General features: G+C 40.6%; 1 protein-coding gene across 1 annotated transcript in view; it reads right to left on the bottom strand.

The window, feature by feature from the left end:
* ANO4 (anoctamin 4) overlaps nucleotides 1–19349 on the bottom strand; it is a 124980-nt gene that overhangs the window by 92236 nt on the left and 13395 nt on the right. Inside the window, exon 2 of the mRNA XM_060279725.1 lies at nucleotides 3608–3796. Coding sequence (XP_060135708.1) covers nucleotides 3608–3659 — 52 coding nt within the window. The 5' untranslated portion in view covers nucleotides 3660–3796. The remainder of the gene's footprint in view (nucleotides 1–3607; nucleotides 3797–19349) is intronic.

Raw genomic sequence — 19349 nt, 5'->3', positions numbered from 1 at the left:
GAAACGCCGTTTACCTTCCCGCCAGAGCGGTCCCTATTTATCTACTTGCACTTTTGATGTGCTTTCGAACTGCTAGGTGGGCATTAGAAACAAAGTGCATCTTTGTTTTTTGCTCTCAATCTGTGCCTCCTAAATGGCATGAAGTAGGCGAACCCACAGTAGGCCAAAATTTACAAAAAAAAAAAGCAAACTGGATGGATGGATGGATGGACAGACAGACTAACAACAATGGTAGCAACAACAATAACAATATACTCACAAGCAACTTCCAGTGAAAAGAACAGTTGTTGTTTATGATGATTTCTTTGTATTGTATAATTCAGTGCCATTTACAGAACATGCACTGGAACCTTTTGACTCAAATCAGTTACGAGAAGCTGTGATGATAACACCTCTTACATTTTGTAAGTTAATAGGTAGCATTTATATTCTTTTTTGAGTGCTCAGAACATTCAGCGTACCTTGCCTCTCAGTAATCCTTAAAACAACCCTATATACACATTGCATGATCTCAGTATTATCACCACCTTACAGCAGGTGGAGTAGATTGAGTTTGAGAGACAGTGGATCGGTTAAGGTCCTCTACATTCATGCACACCATAGTAGAATGTGGACCAGGTACTTGTCTGTTCACACAGCTTATTCTGAACTCCACTGCCTCTTTAGATACTAAATATCAATCCTAATTTGTAATGGAATGGGCAGCTTTAAAAAAAACCAAGTCCTTTTTTGCATTGCTGCATTATATGCAATGTAAGTAATGATAAAGGGTGCTTGCAGATTTGTTATTTTGCAACTGGGATTCAATGGCACAATGGCAAATTCATGCTGTGCAGTTACAGTGCATTCGCAGCTCTTGTGCAACAAATGCACTTCCCAAAAAAATAAACAATAAAAATCATGACTTTTTTCAGTAAGGGAAGTGGCAGGAAAATGTACTAGAAAATGTGGCATAGCAAGTGCTTGATAAGACATCATACAATTTCCCTGCAAATGAAGCATAATTAATGTTCAATAGACAGGCAATCTGGAAGTGACCAGATAAATATAGAAGTCTGCATCCTGCAGTGACTGTTTCAGCTTTCCAGTTTTTACTTCAATTTCACTGTGGAATAGAGTGTTAATAGAGTTTCGAAAAAGATATTGTCATATTCATCATGCTCTAGATATCAACATCAAATTCAGAGAAAGAGATCTGCATGTGGAAGCAGCCTTCCACTTGAGTACTGTATCAGGAACTACAACTTGAATGTGCATCCAAAAGCAGAAATCGAATCAGCTACACATTGCATGATTTTTAATGGCATATACTCATTCCAGTGAGTGCTTGAATAGGTATCCCTTCCACATCCAAATGCATTTAAAGTAATTGTAATATTTTTGTAACCCACCTGAGCACCACTTGGTCAAGAATGCCTATAAGTATAAACAATCAATAAATAATGCAGAGAGGGCAGGTGTTTTCCACATTCAGACCGACATCTGATTTATGCTCTCAGTTCCTAATCTCTCTCTCTCTCTCTCTCCACACACACACCCAATGTGAGTGTAAATGTGTGATCTATGTTCCTTAGACTTTAATAGGCAATTATACATGCAGGTTTCTTTCACCCTCAAAAAAATTTGAGTCACAAAAAAGGTTACAGCCAAATACAAATAAGAAATCTTATGATTTCCTTTAAATGGTGCAAATCTGATATGTAAATAAGTAGCAGCAAGTGGGCAGAGATGTACTGCTGCCAATATACTTTCCTGCGACAATGGATCAAAATAATATTGATTTGATCTTGAAATAATATTGATTTGATCTTGAAAGAAAATTACAATCAAGCTTTCTTATTTCAATGTTATCCCACTAGTGCAAACAAGGTTTTGACTGCCATGGGGCCTCCACAGGGTTTAATCCAGCACCAGGGGCTTTGTGCTCATGTGTGAGAAGGTTTAATTTGGTCTCCCAGCCTCGAGTTCCAACCTTAAGTTTGCTTTCCTTCAGGCTTGCAGCTTTGTTTAAATGGAAACTCCCTCTGTCCTATAAATGAGAGCTCTCTGTCTTTCCTGTTGGTGAATTGCACTTAACTTTAATGGAGCATGATCTTTGCAGAAATTGAGGCCAACCAGCCTAGAGTTTTTCTTCAGTTTGCCAGGAGCAGCTCAGAGCAATAGCACTGTCCCTATCCATAAACCATCTGCTGCCTCCCTGAACCTTTGATGGGAAATGAGGAACAACTGACATTTCAGAATACTGTATGCGACAGACAGACAAACGCATGTGCAACACCATAACTCAAAAAGATCTGTTTTATTTTTATTTATTTATTCATTCATGTATTTAACAATGAAGGGGGGAAGTGAACCAGTACTGTTGGTAATTTTGAACTGTGTGTCTTTGTGTGTTTGTGTCAGAGGAAGATATTTTATTTTTATTGAGGGAAAAGAGAGAAAAACTACAGTAATTTACTGAAAAAGGAATCCTAAATGGAAGGGGGGGGGGAGAGAGTGTGGAGTGAATAGATGGACAATCTGCCACATCCAAAACGCTGCCAGCTTCTGCCAGCTAGAATGTCGATACAATGAGCCTCCCTTTCCCCCATCTTTCTTTTTTCTTTTCTTTTCATTTTTCAAAAACTCTGCCCTGAAACTAAATGTCAGGAAATTACCTACATTTTAATGTTTTTTATCTCACCTTTCCTCCCAGTAGCTCAAAGTGTTGCAAATGCTTCTTCCCCTCTGCATTTTATTTTCTCAGCAACCCTGTGAGGTAAGTTGGACTGAGAGTTGGTGACTGGCCCAGTGAGCTTCAAGGGAGAGCGGGGATTGGAATCCTGGTCTCCAAGGTCCTAGTCCAACACTGTAACCACTATGCCACCCTGGCCTGCATGCGTGGTGGTGGGTAATGAGAACTGAGGAAGTGACAAAGGGACAGAAGTGCAGGAGTTCCTGTGCATAACTTACACTGGCCAGCTGAATGAAAACAGCTTGTTACACATTGGGTCATGAAGAAAAACACACATGAAAGAGTCACCCTTGGTGCCCAGTAGCTTATAAAATGGACTGGTATGCTAAATGACAATTAAAAACAAAAACTGGATGCCAGCATCTCAGGAAGTTGCTGCTTGCTGCCCTATATTGTGAAAGTGTATCAACAGGCCCTTTTGAAACACCTACACTGCCAAGCTGACACTGGCTTATGCAAGAACACACAAAGAGAGCTGATTCTATTAGAACTTTTGATAAACGCAGGCTTTTCCCGGTATGCAGGAAATAAAGTATTTTGTTTGTACCAAAAAGAGAGGATGGAGAAAGTAACATTACAGCGGTAGCTCTGATATGAATAGCAAGCATCAGACTGGGTAAGTATGCTTGATGGTGATTTTATGAGCAGAAATCTTAAAAGCTGTGAAATACCTCCTTTCTAAAACTCCCAAACTCGCTCTACACTATTGATAACCACTGCAGTTATGAACAAGCACACGGAGAAAGGCCGAAGTGAATATCAATCTATGGACATTGGCTTATAGATTGATTTCCATGCAAGCTTGGCCAGATGCTATGAATTCATTTCATAGCATGTATCATTTGTGTAAAGCAATCAGGACAACATTGTTACCTGGCTGATGAGTCACTGGCTTCCCAACAGATCCAGAAGATGAGGCCTCCATTTTTATTGACCTTCTGACTTGCGGGACTGAAGAATGCCTAACCACAGACGGGCGCTGTGATAAGCGATGGCTTGCTGTGCTTCTTCTCTGGTAGATCTGCACACGCTTTTCAGCCCCATGAATAGATAAGCTTCTACCTAACAGAAAGATAAAAAAACAAGTTGGATATAGGAGGCAAATTTTGCTTATGCATATTACAAACGTACATTGCCATTTAAAGGTAACTGAAATGAATCATTTGAAAGAATTCAACAAGTATGTAAACTGGATTGATGACTTAAGTCTGCAAATTTCCCATTCTTAAAAATGACTCAAGCCGCAGTGTACCGGTACTAAGTAGTGGCAGCTTATAGTAAGTACTGACAGTTAAGTACAATCCCTTACTGAAGGCTCCAGGGTGAATTCTAAGGAATGCAGTAAGAGTCAATTTGAAGGCAGTGTCTAGGGCAGGCTTCCTCAACCTCTGCCCTCCAGATGATTTGAGACTACAGTTCCCATCATCCCTGACCACTGGTCCTGCTAGCTAGGGATCATGTGAGTTGTAGGCCAAAAACATCTGGAGGGCCAAGGTTGAGGAAGCCTGGTCTAGGGGGCCATGAAGGAAAGAATATAGCCACTTAAACTCTAAGCTCTGCTCTCAGGCCCAGAAAAATAACTCCCAGTCCTTCTCTCCCACTTCCACGTTCCATCCAGCTGTTGCCTCCTTTTCCTACTATCCTCCCCAGCGACCCCTCTTGCAAAGAAGGAATTCTGTTTTTCTATCCTTCAAGCCATACTATTCTATACTGCACTATAGCGCACTAGATTAAATCATACCCGTCCCCTTAATTCTGAAACAAGGACATATCCCACAGCAGCAATGTGCTTTTTCCAGCTGGAACCAAAGTGTAACATAAAGTGGGCGACAGCAGAGCCCAGGTATCTTCAAATCTTCCATTAAGTTTCATACTTAATGCAATTTACTTCAAATTTATTTTTGTGGTATATAAATGACATGAAAAGACTTGGTCTATTTATTTGTATCATTTATCATTCCTATGATCCTTGTTATGGTTCCTGAAATCAAGCAGTAGGTTTTTTCCCCTTTTCTTTGCCTGTTTGACTGGATGCCATTTTGAATCACAGTGCCAAACTAAACTTTTCAAAACCACACCAGTTTTAAATCTGCAATGGTTTTTGGGTTTCTTAGAGTTCTCAAAGGCCAGCCTACAAATATAAAGAAAGATAAAGAATGCAGCACAACATTTCATTACCTGTACCTCCAATAGTTGTGTGGAAGTGAGAATTTCAGCAGCTGCAGGTTTTCTAACCCCTTCAGTGCAATCTTCACCAGCTGCTGCAGAGATTCCTGCTTCCACAACCTTATTAAAGGCACAGGAGCCCTGTCTTCATTTACAGTACTTAAATTACATAAGTTGTTCATTCCTCTTATCTTTTGTCACAGGCCCCCAGTTTTAGAAGGTACAGAGAGGGATCACAATTTGGCTAAAAACTAAGGAGAGACCTGGAGCCCTACATGTGGAATTTATTAATGGCCCCCTCTTTAATTCAACCACTGCTCCATTGGATCCTTTCCCAGTTCCCCTAACTTGTATGACTGGAGAGCATAATGCATAGATTCATTTTACACCTTGGGCCACAGTACTATGATTTTTGAAGATCATGCTTGAATAAAACTAATACATTGCTGCTCCTTATTCATGTTGCCTGTTGGCGATGCTGTACAGTAATTCAAAACCCGGCCTCCTTTAGTGTCAGAGGATGTTAAGAGGCAGCACTAGGAGTAGTTGCAGAGATCTTAGCTTTGCTTCCTGTTTATTCTATATTTTAATATTATTTAGCAGTGTTTCTCAAACTTGGGTCCCCAGCTGTTGGACAACAGCTCCCATCATCACTGACCACTGCTCCTGCTAGCTAGGGATGCATAGCTGCCAAGTTATCCCTTTTTTACAGGGATTTTCCCTTATGCTGAATAGGCTTCCTCACGAGAAAAGGGAAAACTTGGCAGCTATGGGGATGATGAGAGTTGTAGTATAAATGACAGCTGGGGACCCAAGTTTGGAAACACAGATTTAGAGTACAGTATAAAGCTTTCTCAGCTTATGAAGGAGTAATGTGGTTAAAAACCAAAAGAGGAATGTCCAAATATGTTTTCAAAAGAAATTATCAATGCAAATATGTGAATGAAACAACAGAACTTAAACTTTTCAACACTCTGCAGTGTTTCTGGAATATAAAGTATGCAAGCAAACTAGCCCTTTAAATATCTGAAGCTGGCTGAACTAGAGCTGAAAAATTCACAGGCAAATTTCTTAAGCAATTCCCTCCTATTTACAAGAATTGCACGTCACATTTTTTTGTCCTCCTAATCTGCATTTTTCAACCTTCCTGATTCTTGAATGTGGAACCTGATTGCACAGGAAAGGGATGAAAGAGGGCAGGGTATGCAAGATGTCCCCAGACCTTCCATTAAATGGCTTGCCCTAGTTGCCATCTGCATCTGTGTGCATGGACTGAGGAGAAAAACAGGGCTCTGTTGAATCTTATGCAGATCTCTTAATGTGCAGGCACTGTGCCCTTGTGGGAACAATCCTGCCCACATTTGAATTGGGATATTAATTTCCCCTCTAAAGCTATAGCCTTCTGGAAAAACTTCAAAATTCTGGCAGGTATACCATCAGAGAGCTCACAGAACTACAGTTCCCATCACCTACAGTTCTCAGGATTCTTAGAGGAGGGAGAGTTATGCAGTTTAAATGTACCTTAAATGTATGGCATTGGTGTGGGGTTGAACATTTTTTAAAGCTTCCATTGCCTGTCACCCTTGTCTCTGTCATGTTCTTGTTTTATTGGGTGTTACAGGTATAAAAGCACCAGGATATATGGTTAGAAAGTAAAGATGCTATTTCCCCTGGAAGATACTCAAGTTGTTCTTTCCCCTTTACGTTGACAGTGAAAAATCCATCTTCATTTGGCAGCTAATTTTGATGGAAACAATCCAAAAAAGAAGTGGCAGTGAAGATTAAGAAGTACTTTCTGTAAATCTAGGCAAACATATAACAGAAGGTGCTCCTAGACTTCAGTTTATGCAATGATCAACAAGTGACTTGCTTGGCACGGGTATTATCTGTTTCTCCCAGAAAATTAATGGGGTAATGTGGAGTTGCTTATTTTAACGGAGTAATAAAAAGCCAAACCAAAAAACTGAAAGTGTTGCATTTCCTACTGCAGCTTTCTCAGCAACTCAAGGAAATGTTCAGAAAAATATCACAGAACTTACTCATGCTATTAGAGTGTGCCAGATTAAAAATGGAAGGGTACGCAATACAGGAAGGTACTTTCACTTACAAATACATTTTTGATTTTATGACTTCCATTTTTAATTGACCCATCATTTTACTTCTCTGGAAATCAAAGTTGTGGCCATTTTACTTTTTTGCCACCCAAAATGCCCCCATTCTAATGCTACATGCCTACAGCAGCTAGGACTACACATAACGAGCCCTAGTTCGATACCTGCAATAACGTTGCTAATTTGGTCAATTTTTTTTGTAAACCGCTTAGTTTTATTTACAGTTAAACAGCATACAAGTATTGTTAAACAAATCATTTGCTCACCAGAAAGCTAGATTTAATGCAGCCCCTGTTCGATGTCAGTGCTATTGTGGGTGTCTCACTGGAAGACAAGGCTATCATTGGCAAGTAGCCACAATTACTAAGTTCTACCTCCAGAGGCATAATGCCTCTGAATTCCAGCTTCTGGGAATCACAGGTCACAGTGCTTGCAGGCTCCCCATAGGCATCTGGTTGGCCACTGTCTAGCACCCATTAAGATGAATGAGTCCTCATCCAGATAGGGATGTTTCTATAGAAATGGCTCAGGGCCACAATACCTCTTCCCATATGAACCAATCCGGACCTTGATATCATCTTTTGAGGCCTTATTCGTGTGCCTCCTCCGTGAGAGGTCAGGAGGGTGGCAACACAAGAATGGGCCTTCTCTGCAGTGGCTCCCTGTCTGTGGAATGCTCTCCCCAGGGAAGTTCGCCTGGCGCCTTCACTATACACCTTTAGGTGCCAGGCAAAAACATTCCTTTTCAACCAGGCCTGACTTGATCTACATCCTATACCCTTTATTTAAATTCTGACTCTTTTTTTGGGAGGGGGGGTATTGGATTGTTGGTTTTGTTTTGAGTTTATGTGAACCGCCTTGAGACCTTCGTGTATAGGGCGCTATAGAAAATATAAAAATAAATAAAGTCAGTCAGTCAGTCCCTGGATCAAAGTGTCTGTCATATTAGGCAGCACTGCAATTGTAGTCTGGATTTTAAAGCCAACCTCTTCATATTGGGTGGAGGCAGCACATATAATTTCAGAGTATTATCTGAACATTCAAAGCTTTCAGCTCAGCTATAAATTTCACTGTGTCAATTGACAGGGAAGCAATATTTAATTGCAAATCATTCTGGGCAAAGGTGAGGTGCAGTGTTGGGTGGCTAAGACTCCCACCCACCCACCCCACACACTTCTGCCCTGTATTTGAGTTTGGGGCCTTGGGAAATTTGTCTCCATTTTAGTCAAGCACTGAATAGGAAACTGTCAAGCAGAACATAACAATAGCCTCCTGCAATTTGTCTCTAGCATTTGAAGGAAAGAAAGAAGATGAGCTACATCTGTGCACATGAGTGGACAAACAGAGGAGATAAATATTTTGGCTCTTTCTGAACTTTACCTTACAGGTGGAAGTTGGATACATGTGGAAATTTGCCCTTTTACATAGCCCAGATGGGGGACTTCCCAAAACTGCATGTAGGCCCCCAGGAAGACTTAGAACAGTCCCAGGACTCTTAACAGGCCCATATAAGTTTTTCTTCTTCAAATTCTGCTTACCCCATACTATTCTTGGTGCCCGATTGGGTGTGACATTTCAATCCCTTCTCAACTCAGTACTCCTGACAGAAACACCGGTTACATAGGCTCATCTAAATAGAAGAAATGTTTTGCCCTGTAAAATGTTAATTTAACAGTATGTTCGAAAATGCATCAGAAGGATGCAGTGCAGTAAGTGCTGCCAGGGAAATATTCTGTATCTCTTAATAAGAGAAATATGAGGCTTAAATAACAAAGGCAAGTTGCAATGGATAAGCAGAGAAGCATGAAGGTAATCATCAGAAAGCTCAACACTAATTCAGGATTTGACCTAAATTTCTCCAGTCACCGTTGGATTGATTCATATACTTCAAGTTAATCTTTTTTTTATTGAGCATTTTAAATGCTGTGGCCAGGAGGTTTCTGGGTTTACATAGTGAGCTTCAAAAATGCATTGGTGTGAAGACTATGTTGAAAGAAATTATAACAGAAGAACAAAAAAAGCAACAGGCCTTCGGTGTGCAGCTATACTTTTGCATAGTGAATATACTGAACTAACGATTTGCTTGATTTTTTTGTTACATTAAAGGGATGTTCATACTTGAGGAGTGGAGTCCAACCTTACTGCTAACAGTTACAAGTCAAGCCCATGATAATCCCACTTTAGTGTAAACCCAGGGTGTAGTATGTAGTATGTATAATATAATATAATATAATATAATATAATATAATATAATATAATATAATATAATAATATAATATAATAATATGGTGCTTGGTATGTTGCATATGTGTAAAAAACAAAACAAAACAAAAGCATACAACCAAATTCAGAACTGCAGCAAACTAGATATTGGGATTGTTTCAGAACACTGGTCCACCAAGCCCATTACTGTCAAACATACGAGACAGAGTCCTTTCCAAACTCTGCTAGCTGAGATCCTTAGCAGGAGATGCTAGAGATTGAATATAGGGCCTTCAGTAAAGCACACAACTGTGTGATGGCTCCTCCCTATATATTGGGAGATTCATTCCATGTGTCTGCTGTCACGGGATTGTTGTCTATCACATGATGGTATATGTTTTCATTCCACAGAGTGGGAAATGAAAAAGACAGGATGTTTGTGTTACTGTGTTCCGTGAAGTGGGACTATTGTCCTTTGTTCTCTCTTTTTGCTGTCCGATGCTAGAGAGAGAGGGAGTTATGTTGCAGTGCTCCGTGTGTGTTTATATGTAAATAAAATAGATTAGCCAAAAGCTGAGTTGCTGAGGTCTGTTACACAACTGCGAAGACTCTGCGGATCCCTGAGTGTGCTGATGTTTCTTGGCATCAGTTGCTGTGGTGTTCGGGCAGAAGAATGCTTTCGAAGCTCCCAAACGATCAACCAGGAGGGAGAGAACATGCCAGTCGGGCATGTGTCTCTGCCAGAGTCCTACTCGTGAGTAGGAGATCCTAACATTTATGACATCACATCTGAATTAGACAAAAGGTTTTTTCTGGTGGTGATAATCAAGCCAAGACCACACAACTCCTGCACCCATTCAATGTAACACCAAATTGCTAATAAATTGGGCTTTCTTCTGCAGATGGTCGTATGGAAGTAGAATGACTATTTGTAGCCATTTGATGTGGCTGTCCAGTATTTATTAAAGAAGGAAGTGCTCGTCCAAGCATTTGTACATTTAAGTAAGTAACCAAGTAAGTTGCAGTATTTTGGGGATTCCTGAAAGTGATAATAAAACAGCTCTTTGCTCAAATAAAGCCAGAAGCTTGGAGCTGTTGCTGAAGTCAGTGATATTTTTTCAACTTTTCAAAACATAAAGCACCAACCTTAATTCTTAAGACGGCAAACTATACTGCTGATTAAGAACTTGAACCATTGCTAGGGTTTCCAGCAGCTGCCAGGAGTTTAATCTTCTCAATCTATAGCTTGAAATACCTGAACAGTATCTAAACTATGACAGCACAAACGAAAAGAGCTTCAAAAATTATTTCACACAAAGAGTTATTGCCAGCTTGGTTCTTTGATCAGGATACATAAGCAGCAGTGGAAATATTAGGTCAATCAATGCAGAATAAGTTATTAGTGTAAATTGACAAGCAATTTACAGATGCAAAACTGGAAAGATTTTTAAAAGAGATGTTGCATCATTTAATTCACAGATATAACACACTGAAATATCTGCAAAAGTTGTACCAAAACACACACACACACACACACACACACAGTGCATTTATAATAAATCCAAACAAGGCCTATATACTATCTCTTTTATGTGTCATTTATTGATAACCAAATTAACCCTCCCAAGCCTTCCCCACCAAGTGGTCCATTGGATTACCTTCCATTCATTTTTCCACTATGTTTTTTATCTAGCTACAACCCCATCTCTGAACCAGCCAGGAAAAGGGCTCCGAAGGGACACATGCAGGGCTTGGATCATGAGAGCCTTAAAGGAGGGAGAGGAGCAATCACAGAAAACCAGGAAAACAAAATGTAATACTGTAGTAGCTACCTACTCAGCATCTCTGCCTGACTGCAGTTCAGATCTTCTTCTTGCAATGCCAAGCTGTATCCATTCTTGTATGTAAAAATCTCCACTGCTTAACAGATGGTTGGCAGACAGCCTTGAGAGTATGGCTCACCAGCTGGAGAGAGAAGGGATGCCTGCTATCACACCCTACCAGCTGAGTAGTGTTGTAAAGACCGGCAACAATGCCCATTTGGTTGTGTATATGTGGTAAAGTGTGTAGGTGGATTTTCCCCATGCAAGTACCCTTTAATGTATCTACGACTGTGTTATGTATTGGAATTCTCACCCTGGCCACCAGGGGTATTGTGTATACAGTATAGTTTTCACTCAGGTCCATTTCAGTTAATTTAGGCGGGAAACCCTGGGCTGTTGTTGTTACAATGTTGACAGCCAGTTGCCTATAAAAGCAGGCCAGCTGAGCTGTTCAGTTCAGTTCCAGCTTACTTATAAAGAACTACAGTGGTGCCTCGCAATACGAAAGTAATTCGTTCCGCGAGTCGCTTCGTCTTGCGATAATTTCGTCTTGCGAAGCACAGCCATAGAAAACTTCATCTTGCAAAACACAGAAAACATTGCAAAATGCTTTCATCTTGTGAGTTTTTCGTTGTGCGAGGCATTCATCTTGCGAGGTACTTGGAGAAATCTCTGTGTCACCTGATATGTCCACCCACTACTTAATAGACTGTATATAAAAGAGCATATTTGCTGGCATGGAGTGCATGAGATAAATATACTAAATACTATAGATCACAGAGATTCCTGCAATCTGCAGATTTTAGGTTTACAATGACAGAAGCAATCTTTATGTGCTGCACTATAGCTCACCCGGGCTCAGCTGCAGTACAGTGCGCACTCACTTTTCAGTGCAATTGCACACTGAAGCAAAAGCTAGGCCCCCACTGCCTCACTAAACGTAATGGAGTGAAAATATCTTAAAGTGCAACCATATCCTATAACGCAGGTATCTTCAACCTTTTCAAACCCAGAACCTACTTTGAACCCAAATATACATTTGGGGACCCTTTTCTTAAACTTTTACCATATGTTTCTTTCACCATATATTTATTTTACCATATGGTCGCAGTGTTCCTGTTGCAACCCACCTTGGATCAGGTCCTGCCGCACGGCGCCACCCTGGCAGCCCGGCGCCCTGCGCCATCCAGCCTTCCCCTAGAGCTGGCCCTGTCTGAGATGCTCAAAAACCAAGGTTCCACTGTATATGTCAGAAGCTGCTAGGGCTAAAATGGGGACCCTCTGGCTCTTTGCAAAGCTGCCTCATGTGCTGATCATCTATTGGCTATTGGCTAGTTCTTCTAGGCAGCAAATGGCTCCCAGGTACTGGAGTCACTCTGCCCAGAGAAATTCCCCTTTCTCTGCAGTCATTGTGAAATGGGGAAGCAGACAACATGAGGATGGTGGTTTCACCTACAGCTCTCCATAATCCTAACAGTATATACCTATGCAAGTCTACCAGGAAATAATAGCCACAGAATTCAGTGGGTCTTACTCCTGGTTAGGCACTTAAGGGTGTAACTTAATATTATTGGGTGATGCTTATGATCCAAGCAAGTCAAAGTAAGTACTTAAATCTTTGCACAGCGAGCAACAAACTCCTAAGTGGCAAAATACTGATGAAGATTCTCAAATAATGCTTCACATTAACAGTACAGTACACTGAAGGCTATCCAATTAGATTTATAACCTCACAAAGCAATGCCCTAGTAAAAATGTACAGAATTTCAGCTTAAGTATCCTCCAAAGTAAGCAGATTTTGGCACAAGTCTAGTCAATTAAGTAAAAGAACCCGGATTCTATAAAAATCAGAAAGGCATGCAAAAACAGAAGCTGCTTGCAGAATTGTTGTCCTGCAATGGGCAAAGGAACAATACCAGAGTCCTTAGGCTTCAGTCCTAATACTTACTCAGGAGTCAATGTTATTGATTTCAATTATGTTGCAATATAAAGCTTCCAAATATTGATTTCAATTAGACCAAATTTAAGACAAAATTATCCCTAAGAAAACTTTGGTCTGATAATGCTACACAGTGGATGTGTACAAGCAGCTAGTTTCTGTGATCAATGCTATAATCCCATGCAATGATACCTGGGAGTTAGACCCACTGAATAAAAGTGGGGCACCAATGAAGACTTTCATGGATGCTGGGTTAGAAACCCCCTGCCCTAATAGACCAGTCTCCACTTACTTAAACTGGAGAATAGGAGAACTGAAGAGTGGAAACAGTGCAACGAACTAAAATACTAGAATACAAAAATGGCAATTCATTATTTATGGTCACATTTCAAAGATATCTCACTGAACTCAATGGGCCTTACTTCTCAGTAAACATGTACTAAGTAGGCCTTTTTCACATGCACATTTTTTTAGAATATTAATTGTAGTTCCTCATTTAAAGAAAAGTACACACATCTATTAGGATTGTGCTTCTGCCAGAGAAGACATTTCCCCAATATTTACACATTAATAGGTGCAACTGACAAACAAACAACAGCTTTGTGAACTCTGGAAAAGAAGTTAAAGTCTATCAGAATACTTACCAATTTATAAATCTTTAAAACATTGTTTTATTCTTCTAACTTGTCTTAAAGATACTGATATAAAAATAAGCTAATAGATCTTACACCCAGAGCCTACATGCTCTTTCTAATGCTTCAATTTCAGGGAATATATATATTTACAGTATATCTGTATTTTGTGAAAAGAGGTGAGTGCTTAAAAAGATGTAAGAAGTCAATCGCCACTTTAATACTTCACCTGCAGTGCCGAAAGCCCTACAGCTGGCCTTGTGGGCTGGTTCTCAAATGTGCATTGATGTGTCAGTGATTAAGGTGCTTCTGATGCAGAGCACATGGTCAATTTAGTGGACTGCAGTGAATTACCAATAAACCTGCTGATCTGTAGAAATGACCTTCACTCTTCTAAGCCTGAGCACAGTTATCTTTCAAGTACCATTGGCGATGGAGAGGTAACATCCCATCTTAAACTAAAAAAGACGTCACTTTGGAAAGTTCGCTCTCACCCTACCTGCCTCAGGCAGTTTGTTCGCATAAGGAAATTTAAATGTAGACAGCTGAGCATGTAGATAGATTATTAAATAGCACCAATGAAATTCACAAATAACAGGCAGTGAAAGCACATGCATTTTCTGCCAGCAGTACTTATTGCAAGGCAGAGACCCTTATCTTGACATTCTTATTCTGTTTGTCATTAACAATGAGACTTGCTTCAAGTTGATGTCCTGATTTTACTGCTAGCACATGCTCAGAATCTGATAACTTTTACTGAGATTCAAGAACACTTGCACATCCATGTGATATGTAAGCGGGGCTGCACTGTCTGGACACACCACCAACACCTATGGGCTGGGCGCATTTTCATGTATTCAGCAGGTTGTACAGCCAAAGGGACACAGATCAATGTCAGGGGAGTTATGAGCTGTCGCAGCCCTGCTCCCTCCTCATACCTTCCATGAATGCACGAGCACTTGTGTCTGAACAGGGCTTCAGACTCAATGCTAGGGGTGGGCTGGCTCTCCAATCTAAATTCTTCCACAGGAAGAGAAGTGGCTGTGGGGAGCGGAGGATGTGCACTGCAGAGCAAGCACCATCTCTACGTTGACAGACACCTGCTGGGACAAGTCATCTGCTTCCACATGAGCTGCTGATACCTCCTCCTTCTCTCACACATTCCAGAAGCCCTTTTTAAAAAAAACAAAACCAAAAAACCAAAGGTGTCATGGCACACAATAGAGAGGAGCTTTGCACAGTTGCTTAGGCAACATGCTGCCTGCCTGCCTGCTTGCCCCCATGCTGCAATTCCCTAGTGGCATTGCAAGAACTCACATGCACTGAAACATTATGTGCCAAATTAGAGTCTTTTTAAAAAGCTATGTATTTTTTTTCCCAATATCTCTCAGAGGAAGCTCATAATTAGTGGCCCAGATATGATTTGAGTAGAGGGGGACAATAGAACAGCAGTGCTTCCACCCATAATCTCAAAATGATAGCCAATGCTCTATCTAAAGCTCTATAATAATAGCCTTTGTCTCCAAAGCTCTTCCATATCCTCACATGAGACAATCTCAATGTATCCTCAAAAGGAATATTAACATCATTTTACCAGTTTCCAGACAAGGTTTTGCTGTGTCCCTAGGCTTCAGTAGCAGCTTGGTCCCTGACCCAGAAAAATAAAACTTACATGAAGGGAAATAGATGATAGCTCCATCTAAACAGGAGCACACTATGGATCTTATTGTGGAAGAAGATCTACTACTGAGACAAGCCTACGAACTTCTTAATATATGCTACCTGAGAACCTTAAGTCATCCAGAAAACACTGCTCTCCTATAAATCTTTGCCTAAGGTTTTCCACGGACATGCCACAAGAAGCTCAAGAGCACCCAGGGAGCGAATGGACTGAACCAAAGTGTATTCCCTTTAAGCCCTTGTTTGTGTTCCACTGATAGATGGAGAGAGGGAATCACTGTCACCAAGATACAAAGATTTCGTTGAATTCTGGTAACTCTCTGGGAGAAGCTGCCCATGGCCTCACAGAGGGGTAAGGAACCCTCAGGCCCAAATGCAGTCCTCCAAATGTCTCTAGAGAGGCAGGTCACACCAACTCTCCTCCATGCCCTCTCAAGGGCTTTTGCTTGGGCTGAAAAAAGTTATCTGCCCCTGTGTCTGGCTCAACCTAGATTCTGCATCAAACTGGACTTTATAGACCTTCTTCCAACTTTTTTTTTTAAAGCAAAGCAGCCTCCATATGGCTGCAATCTTAAGCAAACAGGAGCAGGGGAAAAGGGAAGGGTGCTTAGCCTTTTCTACACCAACGGTTTTTCCATTCAGAAAACAATTGCTTTGCATTGTATGAGAAACACTGGACACATTAACATTCCCTTACATGCCAAGGTTTCTCAATTTAAACATCAAGGTTATATTGTCCAGTGCCCAACATCTTCGGAGTATCATGGCCACAAAACCCATCTCAAGTCTATTATATGCAGATGGTGCAGTTCTATCCCAAACAAAAGTAGGCCTAAAAAAAATATGATCAGAGCATTTTCAGGATATTGCCAGAGAGAACAGCTGGCTGTGAATTACAAGAAAACCAAAGTCATTGTTTTCTCAAGAAACTATAGGGCCCATAGATGGTACATGGACAACCAGCTAATTGAACAGGTCAAAGTTTTCAAATATCTTGGCCTTATTTTCCAGTCTACAGGGTCATGGGGAGCACACCAGAAATGTGCAAAAGAAAAAGCGTCCCAAAGCACCAAAATTCTGATGCCCTTTTCCACACAAAAGGTGGTAAACATATACCATCAGTCCTGGAAGTGTTCCAAGCTAAACCCCTAGCACAGTTATTATATGGGGCTCAGATTTGCACAGGCACTCACTTTGGATCTACGGAAGGTGTCCAATCAAAGTTCTTAAGGCAAATTTTCTCTGTACCACCTTGTGTCCCAAATGCATCATTGCGCCTAGAGGCTAATCTTCCCTTGGTAGAATTACGGATCTGGCGTAAGACACTTAACTTTTGGTTTCGCTTAAACTCAAATCCCCCAGGTCTAATATCCCTAGTGCTGCAAGATTGTCAGAAGAGCACCTGGACTAAAATTGTCTATCAAAAACTTCACTCTTGTGGTTTATCACCACAACAGCTACTCACTTTGGGTTTTAGTAAAGCAAACAGTCTAATTTGTCAGCACCTAAATGATATCGAGCATCAGAACAACTTGGACACAATAAGGAAATTTTGCCCATGGTATGACTATTTTCCACCTTCCCATTTTGACTCTCTGGCACCCTATCTGCATAACCTAGCAATTCTAAAATATAGACGTGCTTTTACTCTCACAAGATTGAAAGTATTGCCCTCGGCTATAATTGAGGGACAATTCCAACAGGTTCCACACAAAAAATGCATATGTCCCTGTGGAGATGGCAGTACCGAATCGGTGGTGCAAACCAGAAGGGCTTGCAGGAATGAGATTATCACCCTTCTTTTATTATCCATTTTGGGTCGCCCAACCACTGCCACAGTGTCCTTTCTCTTGGCAGATCAAGATGAGCAGGTGATAGCAAAGGTTGCAAGGTTTTTAGCTGGGGCAGTCAGAATATGATCCACTACGTATTTGACTATTGATTCAAAACCCTAAAATGTATTTTATATAATTGACTTTTTATTTTTATTCTTTGTATATCATATTGTTGTTTTATTGCTATGGCCGATGGCTGATGCAAATAAAGATTCATTCATTCATCAAGGTTATAGGCCTTCGTTCCAGGAAGCAATGAAAATGAACAGCTTTGTCATTTTACTATTAAATGAACAAAGAAAATGTACAAGACTCCGTTGGGAGTTGGAGGCATTGACTCCAGCACTGCAGAATGAGAGAGTAAAGCTAATCAAAGCACATTGAGACAGCCTTGCCCCAGACAACAGTATTTCTGGGGACATGTCAATTCCTTTGGCAGAGGCAGAGAACCTATTCGCATGACATTGGAACTCTTAATAGCAGTCTTTGTGCTGGTTCCCAACATTGGGCAAGATGTGCCAATACCTGTATGATTCAGGTGTTGCCATGTTACCACCAACACTCAAAAAGTGATACAGAAAAAAAAAAATCCAGCATGAGAGCATTTGTACACAACTGGATTCTCGTAGCCAGCACATACAGGCTCATATCTGGCATACAAACAGGTCTAAAATTAGCTTAGGGCTTGACAACCTGATAATATGGGCTAGCTAATTAGAGATTCCTCGTGAATCACTGCAGGATGGAATAGAGACAGATGACACACCATTAGGTCCTCCAGATGGGCAAAGGTTGCATGCAACTTGGACAAGTTACTGGTTTGAGAATGTGGCCTCTGTTATGCTCCTTTCCATTCCCCTTAGCTTTCTCCTCTCAAACCCTGGCAGCAGCACTAATATTTTGCGTCAGCACCGGGAGTGGGAATCCCAATCTGCTCAGTGCTTACACGCAACAGCGGCACAGATTGAGGATGCTCCCTTCCTGATGATCAGGCTTGGAGAGATGGATTCTAATGCATTTTGCAGGTACTATACCCATATTAAAATACTATAGCAGAAAGAAAAGGAGCAAGGTCACCATTCAAACATTCTTCTAAAAGAAGGTCAGGGGTATGTGCCTGGATTGTTGCCCTGACTCCTTCCCATTTTCTTTTAAATACATTTTAAAAATATATTATTTAAAATAGCTTTAGGCTGCATTTCTGGGGGGGGGGGAAGCCCATTTTTAAAACAAAAGATTAAAAGAGTATACCATTTAACACTTTTTTTATTTAAAAAAATACCATTTCAAGTCAGCAACACGACATACCGTATTTTTCCGTGTATAAGACTAGGTTTCCCCCCCTAAAAAATAATGTCCAAAATTTGGGGGTGTCTTATACATGGGGGCCATATCCCCCCATTTTCTTAAAACAGAGTCCCTCAAAATAGGGGGCTTCTTATACATGGGGGCGTCTTATAGATGGAAAAATGCGGTAATTTCTTTTTTGCTTTCAGTACTAGAGGTAAGATAAATGAGTCAGGTCTGCACCAAGCTAATGAAATAATGATAACCTCTGTTCAGGCTTTACCCTTTAGTTGATTTCCTGGCACAATGTGGTTCTAGTGCAACCCTATTGAAACCCACTTAGGTAATTTTTAGACCCTGGACTTAATAGTCTTACATGTGTGTGAGAGAGTAAGAAACCCCCCCTGTCATTCAGCCCTTCGATTAACAGAAAAAACTCATTCTAAACACTTTCATCTCAGTTGTCAGCACATATTCTGCAAAAACATAAAAGTATCAAAACTAGAATTAACGCTGGACAATTGTGGATAGATAGATGTACATATAGATACACACCTATACTTATTGAGACTGAATTTTTAGATAATGTGACAATATTCCTATTAGCTAACAGCCTTTTTACTAAAGGTTTTCTCTGACTACAATACAGTACAGAATCTAACCACTTCTACTTTGTTAAATGATAACAACATTAGGATTTCAATTTGTTGTATATTTATATAACAAACTGAAATCCTAATGTTGTTGCAGTTGAATGAAATACCATTATGGTGAAATGCAGCAGTGGTTTATCTTGGAAAGAAAGAAGGCAATACATCAATGCCATGTGTCTGTTCCAAAAGAAACCACAGCAAAATTATTTTTGAATCCAGTGTCACAGGAGTGCCGGTCCTGAAGATAATACTCCATTATATACCCATAAGCACTGGTGTCTCTCAAG

The sequence above is a fragment of the Zootoca vivipara genome, chromosome 10, assembly GCF_963506605.1.
Source record: "Zootoca vivipara chromosome 10, rZooViv1.1, whole genome shotgun sequence".
Lineage (NCBI taxonomy): Eukaryota > Metazoa > Chordata > Lepidosauria > Squamata > Lacertidae > Zootoca > Zootoca vivipara.
Note: the sequence above shows the minus strand (reverse complement) of the source record. Positions and strands in the feature narration are given on the sequence as shown.